General features: G+C 48.3%; 1 protein-coding gene across 4 annotated transcripts in view; it reads right to left on the reverse strand.

Moving 5' to 3' along the window:
- The window catches only part of TEF (TEF transcription factor, PAR bZIP family member), a 33,641-nt gene that overhangs the window by 5,273 nt on the left and 17,426 nt on the right, over window positions 1–10,942 (reverse strand). For 2 of the 4 annotated variants that reach the window (XM_017510352.2, XM_017510350.2), the window contains exons 2-3: window positions 7,623–7,955; window positions 762–982 (exon numbers count right to left, since the gene is read on the reverse strand). In XM_017510352.2, coding sequence (XP_017365841.1) covers window positions 762–982; window positions 7,623–7,955 — 554 coding nt within the window. The remainder of the gene's footprint in view (window positions 1–761; window positions 983–7,622; window positions 7,956–10,942) is intronic. The other 2 variants (XM_017510353.2, XM_017510351.1) reach the window with 1 other exon arrangement.

The following is a 10,942-nucleotide window of genomic DNA, read 5'->3' on the forward strand; positions in this document are numbered from 1 at the left end:
AAAAAAAAAAAGATGGGGTTTCACCATGTTGGTCAGGTTGGTCTCAAACTCCTAACCTCGTGATCCGCCCACCTCGGCCTCCCAAAGTGCTGGGATTACAGGTGTGAGCCACCGCGCCCAGCCCAATTGTTCCTGTTTTATAGATGAGGAACTTGAGGCATAGCTAGGTCACAGGTGGCAACAAGGAGTTTAAACCCAGGTCTGCCTGACTCCAAAGAATTGGATGAAAAAATCTTTCCTGTTAAGTTTTTCAAAGGAAAAGATGGAAAAGTGCAAAATTCCCTCTTCCTAAAAGCACCATCAGCTTGAAAGCTGCTTGCTCATCCCTGGGGATGGCAACTTACAAGCAACCCTTTGTCCTTCAAAGCAAGGACTTTTTCAACCCCAGTTCCTGTGGCCTAGTGAGCTCTTGCCCAGTGGCTGGGCTACAGCCAGGGAGGCAGGAACATCAACACAGCCGATGAGCAGGGGAAGGAGAGAGAAACTATAGAGTCACACTGGGGCCAAATGCCCTTTCTTTCTATCAAACTGCTGCAGGACATGGCTTTAAACACTGAACTCATGTCTTTCTAAATGGTATCACAAGGAGGGAGGGCTCTCCAGATAAAATCCAATGCCAGGACCCATAGCCCCTAGGCCCCTGAACCAATGCTGCATCTTTACTTATAAGGAATACCAGGTTGGCTAAAGCCCTTTATGGCCTTAGTCCACCTGCACTCAGGTGAATTAAAAAAAAAAAAAAAAAAGAAATACCAGGTTACCTTCTGCTCATCAGGGACGAAGACCTTCTTGGCCTTTTTGATCATGGGCTGGGGCTTCAGGTCCTCCTCAGCAAACTTGTGCTTCCGAGGGTTGAAGAGCTCCCCGCCTGGCACACTGGAGAGCACCAGGTCGGCAGGGTCCGGATTGAAGTTGACATCCACCTCCACACAGTTGGGGTCAATGGGACTGGGAGTCTCCCTCTCTTTCTCCAGGGAAGATTCTGAAAGACACAGAGACAGGTGGTCCCGAAGTGGCCCACTGGACAGGGAAAACCCACGCCACACACCCAGATACTTGCTTGAACTTTGAGGCTGCATAAGCCACTGCCACTTGGGGAGAGGAAAAGGCCAACAGCACCAGCCCCTAAGCCACACAAGCAAATATGGTTCAATTCCACAACACAAACATAGAAAGAATTCTTTCCTTTAGGAACAGAATGCTCAAAAGGAAACAGAAGCCCTAGAAAAAGACAGGATTTTCCAATTGTCACCCCCCACCCCCCTCACGCCAGAAATGTTAAGCAAAACATTAAATTTTTATACTCCCTTAACTTCCTGTGATTGCAAGATCTCCTGTAATGAGAAACAGCTGCATCTCCCTGTAACTCCAATGGGTTAGGGACACAGACTGAGTAACGGAAATGGGTTCCATTTTTTTTTTTTTTGAGACAGAGTCTCACTCTGTCACCCAAGCTGGAGTGCAGAGGCATGGTCATGGCTCACTGCAGCCTCAACCTCCTGGGCTAAAGTGATCCTCTTGCCTCAGCCTCCTGAGTAGCTGGGACCGTAGGTACACATTAACATGCCTGGCTAATTTTTTTTTAAATTTTTGTAGAGACAGGGTCTCCCTATGTTGCCAGGACTGGTCTCAAACTCCTGGAGTCAACTGATCTTCCTACCTCAGCCTCTGAAAGTGCTGGGATTACAGGTGTAAGCCACTGCACCTGGCCACCAGGGTTGGTTTTTTTTTTATTTGAGACTGAGTCTTGCTCTGTTTCTCAGGGTGGAATGCAGCGGTGCAATCTTGACTCCCTGCAGCCTCCCTCTGCTTCCTGGGTTCAAGTGATTCTCCTGACTCAGCCTCCCGAGTAGTGGAGACTACAGGCACACATCACCATGCGGGTGGATCACCTGAGGTCAGGAGTTTGAGACCAGCCTCGCCAACACAGTGAAACCCTGTCTCTATTATGCTTATTTATTTATTTATTTATTTATCTTTTTTGTGAAGAATGGGGTCTCGATATATTCCCCAGGCAGGTCTTGAACTCCTGGGCTTAAGCTATCCTCCTGCTTCTGCCTCCCTAAGAGCTGGGATTACAAATGTGAGCCACTGCGCCCAGCCATCTCTGCTAAAAAAAAAAAACGCAAAAATTAGCTGGGTGCAGTGGTAGGCGTCTGTGATCCTAGCTACTCGAGAGGCTGAGGCAGGAGAAATGCTTGAACCTGGGAGGTGGAGGTTGCAGTGAGCCAAGATTGTGCCATTGTTTGTACTCTAGCCTAGGAGACTGAGCAAGACTCTGTCACGGAAAAAAACAGAAAAACTACACCGTTTGCCAGCTCTTTCAATGCTACTTATAGAAGTACACAAAATAATTATTCAGTCAACAGACATTTATTGAACACCTGCTATATGCCAGGTACTGTCTTGGCAAAGACAAAACAGGTAAAAATCTCGGGCTTCATGAAATGTTGTTCTAGTGGGGAAAGCTGCATTACACAACATAAATAAGAAAACGATCTATAAAAACATCAGATGCCACGTGAGTGTCTTGGACAGCATTTTAGAGTAAACATTAAGAGTAGGGCCGGGTGCGGTGGCTCAAGCCTATAATCCCAGCACTTTGGGAGGCCGAGGCGGGTGGATCACGAGGTCAAGAGATCGAGACCATCCTGGTCAACACGGTGAAACCCCGTCTCTACTAAAAATACAAAAAATCAGCTGGGCATGGTGGCACGTGCCTGTAATCCCAGCTACTCAGGAGGCTGAGGCAGGAGAATTGCCTGAACCCAGGAGGCGGAGGTTGCGGTGAGCCGAGATCGCGCCATTGCACTCCAGCCTGGGTAACATGAGTGAAACTCCGTCCCCAAAAAAAAAAAAAAAAAAAAAAAGCGCAAAGGCCCTGAGGTAGGTGCTTGGTTGGTGAGTTCAAAGAACAGCAAAAAGGCCAGTGTGGCTGCAGGGAATGAATGAGTGGGGAGGGTAAAAGGATGGGTCTGAAACAAAAAATATTGAGCTTTTAATGCTAATAAAGCAGTAGTTCTCAACAGGAGTTAATTTTGCCTTGTAGAGTACATTTGGTCATGTCAGGAGTGGGCTGCTGGCATCTAGTGGGCAGACGCCAGGGATGCTGCTAAAGATCCTACAATGTGGCCGAGAGCAGTGGCTCATACCTATAATCCCAGAACTTTGGGAGGCCAAGGCAAGTAGATCACCTGAGGTCAGGAATTCGAGACCAGCCTGGTCAACATGGCAAAACCCTCCCTACCAAAAAACACAAAAATTAGATGGGCGAGGTGGCATGCGCCTATAATCCCAGCTACTCAGGAGGCAGAGGCAGCAGAATCGCTTGAACCAGGAGGTGGAGGTTGCAGTGAGCCAAGATTGTGCCATTGCACTACAGCCTGGGAGACACAGCAAGACTCCGTCTCAAAAAAAGAAAAAAAAAAAAAAATCCTACAATGTGGGCTGGGTGTGCGGTGGCTCACGACTGTAATCCCAGAACTTTGGGAGGCCAAGATGGGCAGATCACTTGAGGTCAGGAGTTCAAGACCAGCTTGGCCAACATGGTGAAACCATGTCTCTACTAAAAACACAAAAATTGGCCGGGCGTGGTGGCTCACGCCTATAATCCAAGCACTTTGGAGGCCAAGGCGGGCAGATCACCTGAGGTTGGGAGTTCAAGACTAGCCTGACCAACATGGTGAAACCTCGTCTTTAAATAAATAAATAAATAAATACACACACACAAATTAGCTGGACATGGTAGTGTGTGCCTTGTAGTTTCAGCTACTCGGCGGACTAAGGCAGGAGAATCACTTGAATCTGGGAGGCAGAGGTTGCAGTGAGCTGAGATCACGCCACTGCACTCAGGCCTGTGCAACAGAGTGAGACTGTCTCCAAAAAAAGATCCTACAATGCACAGGTCAGTCACTCCTCCAACTCCAACAAAGAGTCATCTGGTCTAAATGTCAATGTTCCTGCTGATTCTGACTTTTATCCTGAGATGGAACACCTGGAGGGCTCCGGGCAGAGGTGTGCCATGTGCCATGATCAGACTTAAGTTTTAATTGGATTATGCACATAAATTCACTGTACCCTATTAGACAGGGGCTAATTACAGAGATGTCTGAGTGTCAGAGGGGTGAGTGACCAGTGACCCACGCAGTAACTGCGGGCATACAGGGGCTGCCAAACCTAGTACCTGCAAGACAAGGTACTATCACATGAGAATGCTGTTCAAAGTGACACGGTGCCTGGGTGCCCTTCAGTAACAACCAAATGGCAAGATGTGGTTAAGTTTCAGAGACAGGATGAGAGAAAGCCGCAGGAAACAAAAGGAGAAATTTTGCAATGAGGCATGGGGACAAGATTTTCAGGAATCCCCATTTCCCAGTGGATACCTCTGGGAACAAATTCTAGAAAATGACAATAAGACCTTAAAATGACTTTGCTAGAGGGAAAGGGAATAGGTAACTTGCCTGAAACATAATTCCCTCATAGGTCCATCATTACAAAAGATGTTAAAATTAAAATCAAAGGCTGACACTGGAACTCCAGTGCCCTGCTGGTGGGAGTACAAATGGATATAACCACTTTGTACACTATTTGGCACTGTCTACACAAGCTGAACATACGCATGCCCAATGACCTAGCCTTTCTCTTCCTAGGCAAATGCCCAAGAGAAATGCATACCAAAAGACATGCACACGGACCAAGCACGGTGGCTCATGCCTGTAATCCCAGCACTTTGGGGGGGCTGAGGTGGGTGGATCGCCTGAGGTCAGGAGTTTGAGACCAGCCTGGACAACATGGCGAAACCCCATCTCCACGAAATACAAAAATTAGCCAGGTGTGGTGGCACACGCCTGTTATCCCAGCTACTCAAGAGGCCAGGGCAGGAGAATCACTTGAACCCAGGAGGCAGAGGTTGCAGTGAGCTGAGATTGCACCACTGCACTCCAGCCTGGGTGATAAGAACAAAACTCTGTCTCCAAAAACAAAAACAAACAAAACGGCCTGCACTTGAATGTTCATGATGGCAGCACTACTCATAACCGAAACTAGAGATACCCCAGATGTCCTTCAACCATATAATGGATAAACTGTGGTATCCTAATACATTAGACTACTATTCAGCAGTGAAATGTAACAAAGTGGCTGGGTGTAGGGGCTCATGCCTGTAATCTCAACCAACACTTTGGGAGGCCCAGGTGGGAGGACTGCTTGAGGCCAGGAATTGGAAACCAGCCAGGGCAATATAGTAATAACCTGACTCCACAAAAACAAACAAACAAAAAAACGCTTTTAAAATTAGCTGGTGTGGCAGTATGTGCCTGTAGTCTTAGCTATTTAGGAGGCTGAGGTGGGAGGATTGCCTGAGCCCAGGAGTTTGAGGTGATAGTGAGCTATGATCACACTACTGCACTGTTGTCCAGGCTGGGCAACAGTGAGACGCTGTCTCTAAATAGAAAATATAGATAGGCCGGGCGAAGTGGCTCACGCCTGTAATCCCAGCACTTTGGGGGCCTGAGGAGGGCGGGAGGTTGGGAACTGGAGACCAGCCTGACCAACATGGAGAACCTCATCTCTACTAAAAATACAAAATTAGCCAGGCATGGTGGCACATGCTTATAATCCCAGCAACTCAGAGGCTGAGGCAGGAAAATCGCTTGAACCTGGGAGGCAGAGGTTGCAGTGAGTGGAGATCGTGCCATTGCACTCCAGCCTGGGCGACAAAGCAAGATTCCGTCTCAAAAAAGAAAAGAAAAGAAAAGAAAAAAACATCAATAGCGTACATACATACATACATTTTTTTTAATTTTTCCGCAATGATGCGATCTTGGCTTACTGCAACCTCCACCTCATGGGTTCAAGCAAGTCTCCTGCCTCAGCCTCCTGAGTAGCTGGGATAATAGGCATGCGCCATCACACCCGACTAATTTTTGTATTGTTAGTAGAGATGGGGTTTCACCATGTTGGTAAGGCTGGTCTTGAACTCCTGATCTTGTGATCCGCCCACCTTAGCCTCCCAAAGTGCTGGGATTACAGGCGTGAGCCACCGTGCCCAGCCCTATTGATGTTTGGAATTGAAAAATTAAAAGGAGAAATTCTAATTTCATTTTTTGTTTCTGTTTTTTTTTTTTTTGGCATAGTTTTACTCTGTCACCCAGGCTGGAGTGCAGTGGTGCAATATTGGCTCACTGCAACCTCCGCCTCCTGGGCTCAAGCAATTCTCCTGCCTCAGCCCCCTGAGTAGCTAAGACTACTAGTGTGTACTACCATGCCCGGCTAACTGCTGTATTTTTAGCAGAGACAGGATTTTACAGTGTTAGCCAGGCTGGTCTCAAACTCCTGACCTCAGGCAATCTGCCCACCTTGGTCTCCCAAAGTGCTAGGATTATAGGTGTGAGCTACCACGTCCGGCCTTAATTTCTGTATTTGCAGTAGAGATGGGATTTCACCAGATTTATAGGCTGGTCTCAAACTCTTGACCTCAGGTGATCCACCTGCCTCAGCCTCCCAAAGTGGGGAATGGTTTCTTTATGCCAGGGCATAAGCAGTATTCAAGTGCTACCTCCATTACCTACTAGCTGTGTGACCTTGAGCAAGTTACCTAACTTCTCTGTGCCTCGGTTTCCTTACCTGTGAAACAGGGATAACAGTACTAATCTCGTAAGATTCTTGTGAGAATTACATGTTAATGCCTGGCAGAGAGCAAGTCCTAAATGACTGTTAGCTGGTATTAATATCATTGCCTGAGCTTCCTGATAATCTCTGGCAAAGTACACATCGGGGTAAATGAGCGGCACTGAGGAAATACAGAATGGGATTTTTTTTTTTTTTTTTTTTTTTTTTGATAGAGTCTCACCCTGTCGCCCAGGTTGGAGTGCAATAGCGCAATCTTGGCTCACTGCAACCTCCACCTCCCAGGTTCAAGCGATTCTTCTGCCTCAGCCACCCAAGTAGCTGGGATTACAGGTGCCCGCCACCATACCCAACTAATTTTTTGTATCTTTAGAGATGGGGTTTCACCATATTGGCCAAGCTGGTCTCCAACTCCTGACCTTGTGATTCACCTGCCTTGGCCTCCCAAAGTGCTGGGACTACAGGCGTGAGCCACAGCACCCAGAACTGGATTTCTATCCTGTAACACTTTGGCCTAGAAGGTCCCGTCCTGGCTGTCTGCAGCACACCAACCAACAGAAAGGTTCCAACTGCTGCTGACGTCATCACTATTTTTTTTTTTTTTTTGGGACAGCGTCTTGCTCTGTCGTCCAGGCTGAAGTGCAGTAGTGCAATCTCGGCTCACTGCAACGTCAGCCTCCCGGGTTCAAGCGATTCTCCCACCTCAGCCTCCCGAGTAGCTGCTACTACAGGTGCGCGCCACCATGCCCAGCTAATATTTGCTGGGATTATAGGTGTGAGCCATGGTGCCTGGCCCTATGACCACTAATTTTAATCTTTAGCTTCGGGGAATTGTGCAGAAGGGTGTGGAGTGGAGGGTTCCTCCACACTGCAGCCTCATCAGGGCCTCCCCTCAGAGAAGGGGCTCACTGGGTGCGTGGACACAGGTAGCATACAGTGGGAAATGGACTTCCTTGGAAGGGACAGGTGGCCTTGCCTGATGGCCCGTCACCAACCTGTGCTGGACACGGTTTCGGAGGGCTGAAAGATGGCAGTGGAGGAGGATGGTGGGGATGCTGTGGAAGAGCTGGCAGACTCCTTCCCTTCTAGCTCGGCTACAGGCAGCAGCAGGTTGTGGGCCAGGTGGGTGGGGCTGGCAGGGATGCCATTCTCCAGCAGGAACTCGTCCAGGTCCATGTACTCCAGGTGGAAAGATTCGCCGTCATATGGGATGGTCTTGTCCCAGATGGGTGGCATAAGGGAGGCTGAGACGGCCATGGTGCTGGCGGCTGCTGCCTCGTCCTCCTCCAGCTTTTCCTTCCCCTTTTCCTTATCTGCAGACACAACATCTGTGATGAGATACCACACAATAGATTTCTATCCTGTAATGCTTTTGGCTAGAAGGTCCCATCCTTCTAGGCCAAACTTGATCCCAGGAAGCGGGTAGTGAGCCTCACAGGCCTGGCCCATCCTTCTCGCAGTCCTGATTCCAACCCATGCATTTCAAGAGCCTGCTCTGTTCTCCAGTTAGAATCTAGCACTTGAACCAAGCCCAGCTATTCTCCTTTAGACATGGTATCCCATCCTCATCCGTGCCTGGCCTTCCCAGAATGCTCACCACATGCTCTGAGGCCTTAAGTGGTCATAGGGTTAATTTTTTATTTATTTATTTATTTTTTTTGAGACAGTTTCACTCTTGTCACCCAGGCTGGAGTGCAATGGTTCAATTTTGGCTCACTGCAAACTCCACCTCCCAGGATCAAGTGATTCTCCTGCCTCAGCCTCCCAAGTAGCAGGATTACAGGTGCCCACCACCACACCTACCTATTTTTTATATTTTTAGTAGAGACAGGGTTTCACAATGTTGCCCAGGCTGGTCTCGAACTCTTGACTTCAGGTGATCCACCCGCCTTAGCCTCAAAAATGCTGGGATTACAGGCATGAGCCACTGTGCCTGGCCTATTTTTAAATTTATTTTGAGACAGAGTTTCACTCTTGTTGCTTAGGCTGGAGTGCAATGGTGACATCTCGGCTCACTGCAACCTCTGCCTCCTGGGTTCAAGCCATTCTCCTGCTTCAGCCTCCTGAGTAGCTGGAATTACAGGTGCCTGCCACCATACCTGGCTAATTTTTTGTATTTATTAATTTAGTAGAGATGGAGATTCGCCATGTCAGCCAGGCTGGTCTCGAACACCTGACCTAAGGTGATCCACCTACATCGGCCTCCCAAAGTGCTGGGATTACAGGGGTGAGCCACTGTGCTTGGTCTATTTTACTTTATTTTTGAGATGGAGTTACACTCTGTTGCCCAGGCTGGAGCGCAATGCCACAATCTCGGCTCACCACAACCTCTGCCTCCTGATTTCACCATGTTGGTCAGGCTGGTCTCGAACCTCTGACCTCAAGTGGTCCATCCTTCTTGGCCTCCCAAAGTGCTGGGATTACAGGTGTGAGCCACCATGCCCCGCCACAGGGTAATTCAGAATAGTCTGTAGCACTGGCTGGGCGCAGTGGCTCAGGCTTGTAATCCCAGCACTTTGGGAGGCTGAGGCGAGTTGATCATCTGAGGTCAGGAGTTCAAGACCAACCTGGCCAACATGGTGAAATGCTGTTTCTACTAAAAATACAAAAATAAGCCAGGTGTGGTAGCAGATGCCTGTAATCCCAGGAGGCTGTGGCAGGAGAACTGCCTGAACTCCGAAAGTCAGAGGTTGCAGTGAGCAGAGATCACACCATTGCAATCCAGCCTGGGTGACAAGAGCAAAACTCTGCCTCAAAAAAAAAAAAAAAAGAAAGAAAGAAAGAAACAGGCCAGGCGCAGTGGCTCATGCCTGTAATCCCAGCACTTTCACTTTGGGAGGCTGAGGCGGGTAGATCACCTGAGGTCATGAGTTCGAGACCAGCCTGACCAATATGGTGAAACCCCATCTCTACTAAAAATACAAAATTAGCCAGATGTGGTGGTGGGCGCCTGTAATCCCAGCTACTTGGGAGGCTGAGGCAAGAGAATTGCTAGAACCCAAGAAGCTGAGGTTGGAGTGAACAGAAATCGTGCCATTGCACTCCAGCCTGGGGGACAGAGCGAGACTCCATCTCAAACAAACAAACAAAAAAAACCAAAAATTAGCTGGGTGTGGTGGAGTGTGCCTGTAATTCCAGCTACTCGGGAGGCTGAGACAAGATAATTGTTTAAACATAGGAGGCCAAGGTTGCAGATCGCACCACTGCCCTCCAGCCTGAGCAACAAAGAGCGAAACTTCATCTCAAAAAAAGAAAAAAAAAAGAAATGGAATAGGCTGTAGGATTAGCACCTGCAGGAGACAGACTACAAGGAGGGAAATGGAGTCTCTGACCTTTCCTGATAACTTAGCTTAGAAAGAGCCGAGATCTTCCAGCCAAGAACTTTTGTGTTCCTCTGTCCTGTTCCGTCCAGTTATGCTTCTCCATTGGAAGCCAGCCCAGGGAGGAGTCCCAGCTTTGCCACCCACTTGCTGTGTGATATGGGACCTTAGCCATGTTACTTGACCTCTCTGAAACTTGGTGTCTTCCACTGTACGTAGGATAAAGCTGTTTGTTTGGTGAAGATTCGAGGTAACATTTGAAAGTGTCTTTACAGCCAGTTGTAGCGGCTCACGCCTGTAATCCCAGCCCTTTGGGAGGCCAAGGCAGGCGAATCACCTGAGGTCAGGAGTTTGAGACCAGCCTGACAAACATGGTAAAACCCTGTATCTATTAAAAATACAAAAAATTAGCCAGGCTTAGTGGTGTGTGCCTGTAATCCTAGCCACTTGAAAGACTGAGGAAGGAGAATCACTTGAACCTTGGAGGCAGAGGTTGCAGTGAACCGAGACTGTGCCACTGCACTCCAGCTTGGGCAAAAAAAGCAAACCTCCATCTCAAAAAAAAAAAAAAAAAACCCCCCATTAAAAAAAAAAAAAAAAAAAAAGTGTCTACACAGTTCCTGGCACATAGCAGGCATTCATTGTAACTGTGGGCTCACTGAGGCTCACTGATTTATTTCTAGATTTTAAGGGCCCACCAAGGGGTAGGCAGACAGTGGAGTATGGAAAAATATATACATAGTAACTACAGAATACTGAACTTGCAAACAGATTCTGATTAGGTTTATTAGAAAGGGGTTGGAGAGGCCGGGCGCAGTGGCTCAAGCCTGTAATCCCAGCACTTTGGGAGGCCGAGGCGGGTGGATCACGAGGTCAAGAGATCGAGACCATCCTGGTCAACATAGCGAAACCCCGTCTCTACTAAAAATACAAAACATTAGCTGGGCATGGTGGCGCGTGCCTGTAATCCCAGCTACTCAGGAGGCTGAGGCAGG

This window comes from Cebus imitator, unplaced genomic scaffold, assembly GCF_001604975.1.
Source record: "Cebus imitator isolate Cc_AM_T3 unplaced genomic scaffold, Cebus_imitator-1.0 Scaffold435, whole genome shotgun sequence".
NCBI lineage: Eukaryota > Metazoa > Chordata > Mammalia > Primates > Cebidae > Cebus > Cebus imitator.